We start from the raw sequence: 15578 nt of genomic DNA on the forward strand, positions 1-15578 counted from the left end.
GGAAAGAACCGCCGAGATTGATATTTTTTCCTTTGTGCCAGACGACGCTGCACCGTGCGTCATAAAGAGATCACAAAAAACTAGTTACGCAACACTGCGACAACAAAAGCAAACGAACTGCTGCCCTTCAAATGACCATGCAAACGCCTCTTTGCATTGCACACAATTTCCATCCGGATGCTATAAAGATTCGATTTCTTTGATTGCAACGTCACATTAAATAAATCATTTTTCCACCTCCCTCTCGCTTATAAATTCAAAAATTATAAAGCAATCTGTCGCTTTTTTCGAGATACAAACTGATATTTTAATTAAAACTCAGCCAGGAAGATTTGAATTGTTTATTGATTAGCTATGGAATTTTTGTTTATTTCTATTGAAAATAGACGTGAAAGCTATTTCAAGCCTCTTACTTCTATATAAAATATTAAATAAATCAATTATGTACAAAAAGCTGTAATAATATTACTTGAAATTCAGAAATGCGCTGATTGATAAGAATTATGGAACCTAAGATTAATACATCACATAAATGAAACTATAAATTTGTAAATTTTTGTTTTAAGTTTCAATTTTAAAAGAATGATTCTACTTATTCACGTTTTAGGGTCATCGTAAGGAAAATCCGGTTGAAATACCACAAGTATGCAAAAAAATCCACGTGCGTGTCTCTCTAAGCTTTGAGACCAGCAAGCACCGCGCTAAGTAAAAACAAACACATGCCGATTGCATTTGGTAAATTAATCTGATAAGAAAGGTGACTTTGCGAAAAGCGCGACGCCAACTATGCTGAACTTGGCATTGGATCATTAGCATTTTTTGCAGTTCACATTACATCCATCTTATTATCATACAAAAAAAAATCAAAGCGAACGACGCATATAAAAATTGAAGGCTGGGGAATCCGTAATTGACCACAGAACAACTAGAGGTTTCTAAAAATTAAAAAGGGCGCAAATATTCGTATTTTTATTTTTCTGCCTCTGCAGTCTTTTTTTATTATCAAATTTTGATGATCGGTAATTAGCGTAATTGCGCGCAACGAAGAAGAGAAGAGCAATTATATAACCTGTCAGTCTCTTGACAGCCGAGAGGGGATTCCTGCTGACTTATTATAACTTAAAATTACATTTTCATACAAATTCTATAGCACAAAAAATTAAAACGATGGAGATCAAATTTGTAACAAGAAGAGCTCCAAGCTGAACAACTTTTTTTGCAGATTTTGCGGTCATGGTAGGTCAAAAAGGGTATTCGGCGAAGATGCGGTTCAAAATGTGCGAGTAGAGTGGGGCGCCTCCGCGATACCTGAGCAAGGGAGTCCCAGCTCAGGTGGGGACTCTCCAGTCTTACCTCGCGACTTGGCCTGTGAAAACCGATTCGGCGGGCGCGAGTGCTGTTTCGAACAACAAAAGGACCCGGTTCTGGAAAGTGCATTTTGGTTTTGTCCTATTATCAAGGATTTTCCATAAACAAATAAGCTGAGACAACCCTGTTTTTCTGAAGCACCCCTTTTTCCACCCCATCAAGTAAGTAAAAAGAAAAATAATCAAATTACTGATCTTCAAAATATCAAATAGCTTTAAAAAGAATGAATACATCTTTGTATTATTTCCGTAACGATCGAAAGCCTTTCAATTTCAAGTGACCCAGTTTTTGGACAAAACGCCGATTTCATTTCTAAGGTGATTTTTGCACCTAATTTCCTTCCAATCTTGATTGTCATTTTTCATCATTTTATTTGCTTACGAAACGTCTTTCGCCGCAATTCTTCTCGTTGAATAATGGATGGATCACCGGCCAAAAAGATGAGGAGTAGGCAAGCCCGGCAGTGAGCGCGTGTGTTTTTAAAACATTATTGCACCAAAGGAGTTGTGTAATTTTGGCCCGCGCGCGCAACACTACGCCGCGCTTTAATCTCGGCGGGCTGCACACAGCACGCTCACCAAACTGGAACTGCCATAGGAATTATTATTGCTATGGACCAAGCCCACCCAAACGTAAATGCTTGCAGTAATGAAAATTTTCACACCTACAAAAATTTGGCAATATTTATGTCTATGGTTCAGCTATTATTTTCTTGCCGGAAGTTTCACACTTTATAGTTTAATCCCATGCAATTAAGTTTTCAATTGCTTTCTGCATTTTAGACTTTAGAATTTACAATGGAAAAAAATTACTTGAGGAATTCAAAATAATGTGAGACTTGAAAATAAAATTGCATTTCAATTGAATAATAACGCTTTAAATATAAAAATAAATTCTTAGAAATTGAAAACCTTTGCTGATTATCAAAACTTTATTTAGGATACAAAATATTGAAATATTTATAGTAAACAAACCTTTCAAAACACTTTAATTAAGAACTTATAAGTTACCTAATATAATTATTAGCATGATTTAAAAAAAAAAGATATTAATTGGAGCGTTTTATCTATCATATTAAATTATTATTTAATCAATAAATTTCCTCATTTTAATCACTGAACAGGTGAATGTTGTTTAGCTTCTGTTAAATGAGTATCTTGTCCTATTTCTTCCTAACAGCAACAAACTCGTTTTCGGTTTTGTCCGTTCCGTCTTATCTTAAAACAACTTTGTATTTAACAATACAATAATCAATAAATCACCATCTTCGCATACCCACCCAAACAAACCTATTCTGACCTTTCATGGGCAGACGAGCGATTACGAAATCTTCTCTTTCCGCATTGACATAACATGGTGGCGAGTCGATCCGATTTTTTTCATTTCGCCTTGACGGGTTTTCGCGAGCCTTGACCGACGATAAATCTTTGCCGTCGGATTTGAAAAAGGGTAAAGATGAGTTGAGGCGAGAGTGACGCGACCGGCTAAATTTTTCACTGTTTGGGCATCGAGTCTTTGACGAGCATGTTTTCCTACAGCTGCACTTGACCTCAATCACCTTTCGCAAACTCGACGGGTTTGTTGTTAAATTTTTTCTTCAACACCGGTTGAACAAATTTATCGCCTGTTCGTTCAAACCGAGGGACGCCCGAACAGGTGGGAAGGTTAATTCCGGCACAAAGGAAAATAAAGTAATAATTAATAGAAGCCCAGAGCGTGGCGATTCACGTGCCGAAAAAACCAATGAAGGTGAACAGGCCTGCTAATTTGTTGACCTTTTCGCGAATCTTGTGTTCAAAAACGTATTATCTGTTCAATACGAGCGGAACCACTCTGAAATGGTTTTGTAGGTTCAACTGTTTAAAATTCACGTGGATTTCGTGAGAGGAGGGTCGGCCCTGAGACAAAATTGAACGTTCAATCGTAATTTTGATTGCAGCTTCAAGACTAAAACGTAAAAAAATTTAACACTTGCCGGAAAAAGGAAATGGCAGATGGAAGACAAAAAATTAAGCAAATACACACTTTCTGAAAAAAATAAATCAAACACAACTTTGACCTTGAGCGAGTGAGTGAAATTGAAATTTCAATTTTATATTATAAAAATATATGAATCATTGTGTGAAAAGAACCAAGTGATTTTAAAAAAGATGTGATTTGCGGTGCATTTATATATTATTATGATATGACGTCAGCTTAAATAAATGAAAACATCTTGGCATAAACTTCTTGTTATCGAAGATTATAATAATTTGCTGCACTTATTGCATCGGTCTATTTGCGTTTATCTAATGCAGAGCAGCAGACTGACAGACGCAAGCTTTACTGCGTCCAATTGAAAAATTAATCGCAATAAACGCACTCTTGTAAAAAGCGCTAGACACTTCTTCAAAAGGGTGAGTACTATATTCAATTTTGCGCAAAAACACATTCTGCAATTTTGGCTGCTGGAAACCCGACCGGTTTGAAGATAAAAATGGTTTGTCTGGATGTGACTCACTTGGTCAGTTTTTATCACAATTGGAAAATCGTGTATGGTACTCTATATATGTCTGTACAAATGGTCGATGCCTGTTATTATTCAAAAGGAAAATTTTTGAGTGAGCCAATTTTTATTTAATTTCCTAAAGTAACTTCATGAAGGTTGAAATTTGTGCTGATTTTGATCAAAAGAATTAATATAAGTCTCATACAATTCAGAAACAAATAATAACTCAAAATATTCATAATGGCTTAATTAAGAAAATTAGGCTTCCCGTAACATGTTGGAGAAGGTAGTGAACTGCGTTTGATTTTTAATTCTAAAACAAAACAATAAATATTTTAATTAAAGGAATGAATAAAGAATTTATTGTACACCACTGAGTGTGCTACTATGAAAAAATTAAAACTTGTCTCTTTTTTTGTTTTGCAAAGCGCTGAATCATGATATTTATCATGATTGCTATTTCTCGTTAGTACTGCTAATTACATGCACTAAACATGTTTTGCGGGTTTACTCCTGTCACGTCAGCGTTTACAATCAATTTGAATTCGGTCTCTGAAAATAGCCTTGTGCATTTATTTAAGCGCGCACACCTGTGAGAATCAAAAATGAAAAAGTCAAATATTGGGGCTGGACTAACGCTGCATAATATTTAGGTTGTTCACTTTCAAAACTAACATCTAGCTGTACTTCCGTGTTTACTTTGGGATGCATTATGGGTGTAGATGTGCACAATGTGCAAACTCGAAAAGTGAAGTGATCGAAATTCCACTTCCTAGAGCAATAATACGCCAGCACGCGTCTATTTTTGGGAGAAAGTCGTGCGGCTCGATAAAAGCTAATAGCCCATCAAATTTTATTGCTTCATTAAACAGCCATATTTCACACTTTTACAATAGAACACAAGCAACGCACTCAAAATTCTTTGAGAATAGCTGTGGAGCATTAATTAATTTTTACTAGGAAACAACAAGTAACTTTACAAGAGAAGAAATAACACAGAAATAAGACATTAAAGAATACATTTTTGAAACCCTGCCTTTTTCGTGGTTATTTTTTTCTGAAATAATTATTTGGTCTGGTAAGCAGCAAGCGAGATGTTGTTATTCGCTTGCATTATTCGCTCGCGCCGGCAGATTATTATTATTCAGTTTTGCACAACCCAAAAAAAAGGAGCTTTTGTGGGTCTCTCCGAAGAGTGCGGCCAGCCCTGAAGGTCTTCGCACTTCCAAAACTCGCAACAACAATCGCCAGCTTTCCTCTCTCGCCGCAAAATATGCATTGCGAACAACGCATTGATATCAAATTTATTTAACCGTGAAATTCAAACTACAGATTCAATTGGAGCCCTGGTGCAACATTTAAATATTTTGATCATAGGAACTGGTACCTTCAAGCAATTTAAAGACGAAAAATCTAAATGATATTCTTAAGTGTTGAAAAATTCCCCTATTATCTAAAAAAAAAAAAATTATCAATTTTGTTACTAATTTTTTCTCTGCAATTTTCTGCAGAAGAATTTGAGCTATCAATATTTATTGATATTAAAAAATTATTTAACTAGTTTAAACATTTTAATATTTTTTTTTAATTCAACTGTTTCATTTTTAATCAGCTATAAATTAGTAACGTCATATAAGGGCTCAATCTTTTGACTTCAGACTTTGCTATATACAAAATAGACTTATTTACAAATTGTTAAACAAAAAGTCCATAATTGCATTTTATCCAATAAATTTAATAAATTACCTCTCATAAGAAAAAAAGAAAATACATGTTATTTGGAAATAATATTCATTAATGTACTGGTGTGAAAAAAGGCATCTAGAAGTTTTTCTGCGTCAAAGCGTCTCTATTTGGGTTTGGCTGGACTGGGTCACTCACTTTCACTGCATTCAGCGAGGGCGCGCGTGAATTCCGGAATGAATCACTGTGGATTGTAGAAAAACGCTTAAAATTAATGAAAAGATAAACATTTCTTCAAAATATTGCATCATCATACCAGGAAAACTGTTTAATAAATCTTAATATTCTATTCTATAAGATTTTTTCCTATTTATAGATTTAAAAAAAAAATCTTTATTGTTTTTTCCCTATAAAATAATCTTAAATTTTAACAATTCTTTTTTATTTTCAAATAAGTGCTTGTTTGATGCGGCTTTAAATTACTTTAAGATACAGCTGATTAAGTTTCAAATTGAGCAATCGGAACCTGTTTCTTTCTTTGCTTAGTCAAGCGTCTTGAAGGAATGCAGACATTATTTTAACAAGTGCATAATTTGCGCAACGTTTTCGGGATCAACGCTCGCGGCCGCACTCTCGACCTTTCGTCGTGCATTTCAGATACAGAGGCAAGAAATGAGTAAGCGTGTTTACACACCATCGTTTGGAGTTAGATAAGATGAAACGAGACTTTGCATCAAGTTTTTGTTCGATGTAAATGCACAGCAAGTACTCCCTTGCACTCGCGGTCCAAGTTCAAGGTGAAGAGCATCAGCACATTCATATCCAATACTGCCGCTCGTACACCGTATGCTCTGAAGAATTGACTTTTAAATTGATTAAAAATCATGAGATGTGCATAATTTTTGCTTCCTTAAAGATCAAGGCGAATCAAATTAAGCGTCTTGTTTTAAGTCTATTTAATCTGATTGCTCCAAGAGATAAAAATGTGTGTTTTATGCTCGGAAATTGCATAGTAAAACTTACTTCCTCCTGCGTCGAGCCAATTAACTCTAATTTCGGAACAATGTCGCAGGTGCTCGCGTTTTTCGATGGCTTTCTTTGTTTTCGCACTCGCAGACAAAACTCGCACGCACAATCTGCGGATTTCTGTTGAAATTTTTTTTTATAGATGACACAAAACTGTGTATCTTTGTGAAGGTGCAATAATTTGGTTTCAAAAGTTACTTAATTAAAAATAAAACGTTGCAAATTGAAATTCCTCTAGAAGTTAGAGAAGATTCGATGTCGCATTAATTCATCTTTAAAAATTTATATTAGGTTAAGAAGAATTTTAGGTCTGAGAATTTAGCTAGTACAAGGTGAAAATTTCCAGTTTAAAATAGTATTTAAAGCTTTTTTCATTCCATTGCATTTAATTCAATTAAAAATTATTTTATAGATGAATTAAATTGAGCAATATACAAATCTTTTCAATATTCCATTAAAGATGATTTTAAATTATTGAGGCTTAATTAAATAAAACCTTGAATTTTTTTTTAATTCACTCAGTTTTATAAACTATCATTAACTCATTCCTCCATTGTAAAACTTTAGTTCAAATTAAGAATTTATTTATTAAAAGATTTTAATTATTTTCTTTGGATGTTTGCATCATTTTTATTACATTATTACAGCTCAATTTTTTTCCAATTGAAAACACAAACTTTGGCATGAAAAACTTCAATCATTATGATACCAAATAATAAAAATAGCTTTTAGTAGCTGAGTTGTGTGTAAAATATGTAAACGAGTTTCTAATTTATAAATAGACACAAGACTATAATAGAAGCTTTTCTAGCGTGAGGAATCGCGCATAATATGAAGGTCACGGGCCACGTACTTGAGCAGCCTTGATGGTGATCTAATCTGCAAAAATTGGGCCAGCAGAGATAAAAAAATTGCACATATTAAAGATCGGCGATGGCGATTTCGAACGTCATTATTAAAATTCGCAATTTTTGAACCTTTCGTTGATTTTCAGGGATGGAGGTGTTGCTCAGGGTGTTTGCGGCCGTGCAGTCGCTTGTTCGCATCCTGACGGGGCCGCTTTTCTGGCTGATCAACCTGCGACCCGCACCCCCCTGTCCACCCATCAAAGAGCCCCTGGTCTTCATGAGCGCCGTCGAATTAGCGCGCAAAATCCGAACGGGACAGGTAAGTTGCAGCCAAACTATAAATTTTTGCACTTTTCGCCAACGCTCGTCTGACGAGTTTGATGCCTATTATGCAAACGCACGCGGTTATATCACCTGGCTGGCCCACATGCCTGTGCGGCGAAAGGTAATAAAAAATAAAAATCCCCTTCGGTCCTCCCGGCTGTTGCCACCGAAAATCGCAGACTGAACTGCACAAATTTACAAATCTTTATTACCCCGTAAAATGTTTTGAATTGAAACAAAGTTAATTAGAACGTTTATCAACGATTGCCAAACCAAAAGTGGTTCGTTCATTGACTCGCTGGGTCGCCGGCAGCACGCAAAGATGCTCAAGCGAAAAAATGAAAGTTTTTGCCAGCCACTCACGTTCCTAAGTCGGCGCCTCCCAAAATCGGCTCTTTTCGCAATCAAAAGAACAAACGACGTGCCCGCGGAAAACTGGAGATTCTTCTTTGGTTTTTTATTTCTCGTCGAGCACTCCTGACCCAAATTACCTTTGCAAGGCACTTGAGTAAAAACAATCGTCTGCTAAGCAAATACTTATAATAGTTTTTCTATTTGCTTGGCACGCTATTGTCAATTAACCTCCACTTTGCATTGTTGTATTACTCCAACGGCACAATTTTATTGCAACATCAATAATTTTTTCTTTTAATCTGGGACAGAACCAATTAAATTTTTAATAATTTATTTTCAAACGGGAATTTATTAATTTTAAACGTATATATGAGGTCAAGTCAAATTTAATACATAATTTTTGAAAATCATATATTATTTTGCTCAAAAATCAAACGTCGATATTAAATCAAAAGAAAATTTATCAAGCAGATTTTGAGATGGCATTTTTAATGGCATTACAATTCTTTGGTGGCAACTTCCAATTAAATAAAAATCTTTCAGTTTCTTGAGCCATATTATATTTAGTTCTAGGTAAATAACTTATGTCCAAACCGAATATTCATAAGAAATGATGATGAGCAGTGCTAAGAACACAAATTATTTAATGTGGACTGCCTTCCGAGTGCTAAAATTTGAATATCTTGAAGGTTATTAGTTATTAATTTAAGCTCAGGGAGAAGTATGGATTCTTTAATTTTCTTATTTCCTTTTTATAAATTTCGATTGAAAAAAAAAGTCGCGCGCTTCTATTAAAAGGTAGCCTTGGCGTCGCGAGACAACATCTTTTTTTCAGACCCTGACATTTGCTGTTATGTAAGGAAAGGAAGAATTGACAGGAGCAACAATTTACGCGGGAGACAGCAGCCCACGAGATAGATTTCCTGTCTCCCGGAGCACTTAGCAGCATCGTTTCCGCACAAAATCTCAAGGCGAATTAACACATTCGCACCCACTTTGTTTTTCGCGTTTAAAACTTTCAACCGCGCGGCACGAATCAAAACAAAAATAACGATAAAACAAAAACAGTTTTTTTAGTACCCTTTTGACAGAACAACAATTAGTAAATATTAAAAAATTAAATCACGCCTAATCCAAACCAGGAAAACTTGGAACCAATTGGTGAAGCTAATTAAATAATTGGTTAATTTTCTCTGGCACAATTTTTCAATTATTGTTATAAGGTCAATCAACTCCTGGGGAAAATTACCTGTAATTTAAGCCAAGTGTCAAGTTAAATTATATGTAGACCTATTTCAGGGATAATTATAGAGGTCACTTTCAAATTGTCTAGAAAATATTGAAAGTTTTATTAAAATTATAAAAAAAATAGCCTGAAAATTGTTGCCAAATTTTCTTTTTGTCTTTTTAACATGATATTTTGTCTCATTTTTGCGTAAATTCTCAATAAATTTCATCAACGTGGACGGTTTTGAATTGTGATTTGATTTATTACCAGCCTTGTAGGGGCTTTTGAATTTTGACTTCCTTGTGTGCCGCAGGTGAGGAGCCGCGCCGTGGTGCAGGCGTACGCGAGACGCATTGCCGAGGTCAACCCTGTGCTCAACTGTATCGTGGAGGCGCGAATCGCGGCCGCCCTGGAGGAGGCCGACGCCGTTGACCAACTGGTCGCCTCCGGCCAGAAGAGCCCTGAGCAGATGGAGCGCGAAACACCCTTCCTCGGTGTGCCCTTCACAGTCAAAGAGAGCTGCTCAGTCAAAGGTGAGAGAGCGAGAGAGCCAATGCACTCATATTATACAACAAGCTACTCCGATACGGCACAAAACCGGTTCTCCGTGACGTCACAGTTCAGTAGCATTAGATAATTTAGTGTTGTTGGCCAACAAGGTCCGTATTTTCTGGCTCGGATGACCGAATTTATTATGTTTGACGTCGTTGTATTAATTGACTTGTCATTTAATTCTACCTTGTTGATTTCTTAACCTGTTATTTAATTTCTAGAAATTTGCATAATTTGGTAGTTTTTATTAAAATTGGGATTTTAATTATCAAGGATATTGGAACCTAAATTTATACAGGGATATAAAGAAAAGTTAATCAGTTTTTGGCATGGGTGCCTTTAATTTTATCTTTCAGAGGCCAAGAGGCCAAGAGATTTTGCTATTTTATGAACTAAATTAAATATTTCTTTTTAACACAAAATACTTGATACTTTTTTTATTGTAATTAAGTGGAATGAAAAAAGGTGCAAATTTAGTGCAATTATAAATCATTTCAGTTTTTTAATTCTTTTATATTTTCTTGGTAGCATCAATTTTGCACATTCTATTATTTGGAGTTTAGGCCCCGCATGCCAAAATCGTCATCCTTATGCTTCAAAAAGCTTTGAGACGATATTGTTCATTATCCAATTTGAGCAAATCTCTCATGCAAGTTGTAGCAAACGCAAAGCAATTATACAATGCGTTGAGCCTTGAGCGAGAACAGAGTGTGCAAAATGAGTTCTTCAAATTATCCAGTAACTCGTAGCTTGACCAGACAGTTTTAATTACATTCTAACTTCCAAATGAAAGCGTGAAGCAATCTGAGAAACAAAAAAATATTGGGTCCCCAACCTTACAAAATCCGCTATCAATCAAAATTAAAAGGAGGAAAACTGCTATTTTATTTACTGTAAAAAAAACAGCGTGGATTTTTCTTGATTTATTATCTCTGACCATGACAAGTTGTTTGAAATATATTATGATTAAATGCTAATATTTTTATACAATTAATAATAAAGCTCTCTAAACGTCAATAATTTAAATGTTAAAGAAGATATTTTTTTGTTGTTAAAGCTATGATATTTATTGACCTGTTAAAAATGTATATATAATTATAATTGAAATTTTGATTCCTAATGTAAAAAGGAACTCACAATTTGCTTCAATTTTATACTCCTCATTGCTACTTTTAATTTGTCATTTTGTGATATTTCACAGGAATGAGTTACGAGGTGGGTTCTGTGGGTCGCAAGGGTCGTCGTGCTGAGCGCGACGGCGGCGCCGTGGCCAACATGAAAAAGGCCGGCGCCATCGTGCTGGCCATCACCACCACTCCCGAACTCTGCCTCAGCTGGGAGACCAACAACCTGGTCATGGGCTCCACCAGCAACCCCTACGACACGCGCAGGACCTCAGGCGGCTCTTCAGGCGGCGAGGTCTTGTATCAACTAATGAACAATTTAAACTAATTTGCACAAATTTTCAGATTCAAGAATAAATTTTTTTGTTAGTTGTTAAAAATTTCTGACTTTTTTGGATTTTGCAGGCGGCCATAATTGGCGCCGCGGGCTCGGTGATCGGCCTCGCGTCTGACATTGCCGGTTCCATCCGCATCCCAGCCATGTATAATGGAATCTATGGTCACAAACCCACCCCTGGTATGTGGCATTTTGATCAAAATCCTTCAAATAGCTATTTTTTGCCATTTTATTTTAAATATTTTTTTTACTGCTTTGTTTGTAAGCAATTTATTTACCGCTTGCTTCTTGGTTCCATATTTTTTGAAATTCTTGTTTGAAGTTCTTTGAATTTTTATTTAGAGTCCTGCCCCTGATACAAAAGCAGCAATGAGGCGATGTATAAATAAAATATGGACAAAGTCCAAAAATCTTTTCCCAAATTTTTAAACCTTTAACTTCTACTGACATTTTGAATTCCGCTTTTTCAGGAGTGATTCCTATTATGGGCCACTATCCCTATGTGGATGAAGACCCGAACTTCCTCAAGTACCTTGTGGTGGGTCCAATGGCCAGATACGCAGAAGACCTCAACCCTATGGTTAAAGTTCTCTCAGGGGAAAACGCCAAAAAGCTCAGACTGGACGAAAAAGTGGGTATAGAATAGAAAAAGATTTGGCTGAACAAAAAGAAATCAAATCTGAAGATGACAAAAAAAGTGACAATTCCAAATTTCAATATTGAAATTGAGTGATTTCTGTGCAGGTGGACATATCAAAGTTGAGAGTTTACTACATGGAAGACGCAGGGTTTTCGATGGCTGTGCTGCCAGTGGACAAGTCAATCAAAAAGTGCATCAGGAACTCGGCTGAAGCTTTGAGGAAGGAGCATAATGTCTACGTGGAGAAGGTTGGAAGTCCAAAATAGTTCAAAAGCCCACCCACATTGAAGAAAAAAAAACACCAATTAAAAATTAAAATTCAAGTGCACTAAATCGTGAAGAAATAATTTACAAATTTACAGTATTATGCATGTGCCAAAAAATTACCCACATAAATTAAGTAATTTATTTATGTTGATTTTAATAACACTTGAGAGCTTATAAAGCTAAACCAATATAAATTTTTAAGGGAACTGCAGGTTTTTAACTAATCTTTCAAATATTCATGGGAAAAAAATGAATGACTCTTCAATATAAACAACAAACTCGAGCCGATCGGAGCAAAACAAGAAAAAAATTCAAAGTTCAAATTGATTTCTCTCCGCAGCAGAATTATATAATTTCAACAATTGGTAAAGTAATTGTGTAAGGTGCAATTGACAAAGTATGTACCAGATGTACACATTTTGATTTTTTATTAAAAATTCATGTCATGATGATAACTAAATTGAAATTTCGCAGGCGAAGCTAAAAGAATTCGGGCAATCGCTGGAGATCAGCTCGGCGGTGTTCTTTGGCATGGACGGCATCCCCGACCTGCTGAACAACCCGTACAACCCCAAGCAGAGTCTGAACCTGTACGTGGAGATCCTCAAGTCTTGCTTCGGCCTGTCCAAGTTGGCCTTCTCGACGCTGGCCTTCTACTTTTTGCGCGACGTCAACTGCTTCATTCCGAAGGGCAAGTTCCAGCACTACCTGGCCAAGAACGAGGCCCTGAGCAAGAAGTTGAGTCTCATGCTCGGCGATGACGCCGTCCTCCTCTACCCCACTCACCCCACGCCTGCCGGCTTCCACCACGAAATGTACGTCAAGACCTCAGGGGTTCTCTACGCCATGGCCATCAACACGCTTGGCCTGCCCTCCACGCAGGTGCCCATCGGCTTCAACTCGCAGGGTCTGCCACTCGGCTTCCAGGTGCGATTAACTCTTACATATTATATTTATATAAACTTTAAGATCATACAAAAATATTTTCAATGTATATTGGGCGTTTAAATAATAAGTTCCGGATCTTAATTTGTAATTAAATCAAAGTCGTATCTAAATTAAATTGCCAGAGATAATAACTTGAGGAGCTTAAATTTTTTAAACAATTTATCTTAAAAAACTAAAAAACTTTTATTAAATTTAAATAAGATTTCCTTTTAAATCAATTAATTGATTAATGTATATGTAATCTAGTTTTAAAATTTAACATTTCAAAAAATAAATCAATGAAATTTTTTATCTAAACACTAAAAAAAATAAAATAATACAATTTAACGGTGGCTCTCCAAATTGACCTTGCAAATAACTACTAAAATTTCAAATGATCTCTTGGATTTAATTTTCAGAAATATTTTAGATGCATAATTAAATTATAAAATTAGTATTGGAAACTTTTTCCTCCAAAATATGTGTTAAGAATATGACAAAAAACTTAAAATCTTTGAAAATATTCATAAAAAAAATCAGCTATCTTTACTTTTTCAATGACTAAAATTTTTATGTCGATCTAGTTCTTTATCAAACTGAAAATTAATTTTTCTATCATAAATTAACAAAACAAAAAATTTCAGCAAGAATAAAATTAATTCCATTTCATATTTTACTCTTGAAAATAGTGATAATTTTTTTTTTAAATTCATAAAAATTTTCTGTCTGAAAATAATGTAAACGATATGTGGATTCAAATCGATAAAATTGAGCTCGTGACCCACGCAAAACAAATAGTAAAATATTTTCCCTCAATCAAACCATGTTATTCACACTCCAAAAGCTAAATAAGGTCTGAAGCTAAAAAAACGTTACAAATTTTCGAGACCGATATGGAACTGAAGAATCAACGACGAATCAATAGAATAATTTTTGTTTACCACCTCGTCTTCAATAGGAGCCTAACGATCGCAATCAACCCTTCACCACTGATAATTACATACCTTTGTGTTGACGCCGCAGCTTGTTTTTGCCCACAGGTGGTCGCCGGACCAAACCAGGACCGTCTGAGCATCGCCGTCGCCCAAGAACTGCAACGTCTGATGGGCGGCTGGAGTCCTCCTGGCACCACTTGCAAGTAGTGGAAACACGAATCACGAAATCACCACTGATTGCGACGGAAAATTGGCACAAATTCGTCATCCAACAATAAGTCCGGAGACACAATCCGAGCTGAACAAAGACTGACTCAATCCCCTCGAGACAGGAGCGCCAACGTGCGGCGGGTGTCCTGTACCGCGGGAAAAAATCAACGTGAACCGCAGTGCCGAAATTCTGAAATCAGTGTCGGGTCGGACTTTGACACTAATAATTACAATATATGAAGAGATGACAACTCGATCCAGGTGTAGGGGTGCGAGTGGAAAAAAATGAGCAGATTTCCTTACAATTATAGTCAAACTTTTATGTTTGGAGAGTTAGAGTTTTGATTAGTGATGCGGACAAAATAAACTGTGTAATTAAATTTAGTCCTGCATTATATTATATACTTTGTAATGTTACTGAAACAAACTACAGTGCTTGTTACGCTCATTATATAGTTTTATTTAAAATATTTGAGAGCGATTCACAGAATCATTTTATAGCTTTTTGGTCAAATCAAAATTAATTATTTTTTCAGCACATTTTACAACGTAAGTATTAAATCTGAAAACAAATTAGAAATAATCATGATATATTTAAATTAAATGAGAAAGTGTGTTCTTATTTATTTTAGTCATGAATGTGATTTGAATCGCTCCCAAAATACTTAATATTCCAACGTGCCTTTAATTAAATAAATACTGTATAAGCTTTATTTTGTACGATTTTGTCATTGTTAGTGGCATTCTGGATGTGAACAGAAGGAGAATATAATTTGCCAAACCGATCAAGATTCTATGAAAACATCACAAATATTAATTAAATAATTTTTATTCAGAACTATGCTTGTCCAATCACTACAGAGAACTGACAGAGTAAAAATGCAGAAAAAAAACTTCACCAGATAATTGTATAGTTGACAAAGAGCAGTCCCTTAAGTGTAGGACGATGATGGGAACAATCGCCAGTGTGCTATAGGAAATTAAATATACATATTTGTCGCTCTCCCCAAAATATTTCAATAAAAACGTTATTGCTCAAATCAATTTTGAAACTTATTTTTAAGTGTTAAGTAAGACATGAATTAAATTGCATTTAAACAATTATGTTTGTGAAAAAATCACAAGACTTGCGAAGTGCTGACATTTTTTAATAAAAAATTCTGAAATGAAAAGAAAATGAGTGGTTTTTCCTTTTTTCCTCCTTTACAAAAAAAAAACAACGCCTACTCACATGGTGGCTCAAAATAGAGTCGAAATTTGCCCCCTC

The 15578-nt window shown here is 35.4% G+C and overlaps 2 protein-coding genes across 3 annotated transcripts in view; one reads left to right on the forward strand and one right to left on the reverse strand.

Moving 5' to 3' along the window:
- LOC132198087 (zinc finger MIZ domain-containing protein 1-like) overlaps positions 1-14380 on the reverse strand; it is a 142315-nt gene extending 127935 nt beyond the window's left edge. Inside the window, exon 1 of the mRNA XM_059621852.1 lies at positions 14171-14380. The gene's annotated coding sequence lies outside the window, so the exon portion shown is untranslated. The remainder of the gene's footprint in view (positions 1-14170) is intronic.
- Positions 1360-15270, forward strand: LOC132198091 (fatty-acid amide hydrolase 2-like). Of its 2 annotated transcripts, none has more exons than XM_059621857.1 (9): positions 1360-1529; positions 7560-7732; positions 9633-9852; positions 11073-11290; positions 11401-11512; positions 11803-11963; positions 12077-12220; positions 12714-13166; positions 14207-15270. In XM_059621857.1, the coding sequence occupies exons 2-9, from the start codon at positions 7562-7564 to the stop codon at positions 14306-14308; spliced, it is 1581 nt and encodes a 526-aa protein (XP_059477840.1). In that variant the 5' UTR covers positions 1360-1529; positions 7560-7561; the 3' UTR covers positions 14309-15270. The 2 variants fall into 2 exon arrangements, with proteins under 2 accessions (XP_059477840.1, XP_059477841.1); XM_059621858.1 differs by lacking the exon at positions 1360-1529 and adding an exon at positions 3607-3764.
- Positions 15271-15578: the final 308 nt, after the last annotated feature.

Source organism: Neocloeon triangulifer, unplaced genomic scaffold, assembly GCF_031216515.1.
Source record: "Neocloeon triangulifer isolate White Clay Creek 2 clone unplaced genomic scaffold, ASM3121651v1 ptg000012l, whole genome shotgun sequence".
NCBI classification, from domain to species: Eukaryota; Metazoa; Arthropoda; class Insecta; order Ephemeroptera; family Baetidae; genus Neocloeon; species Neocloeon triangulifer.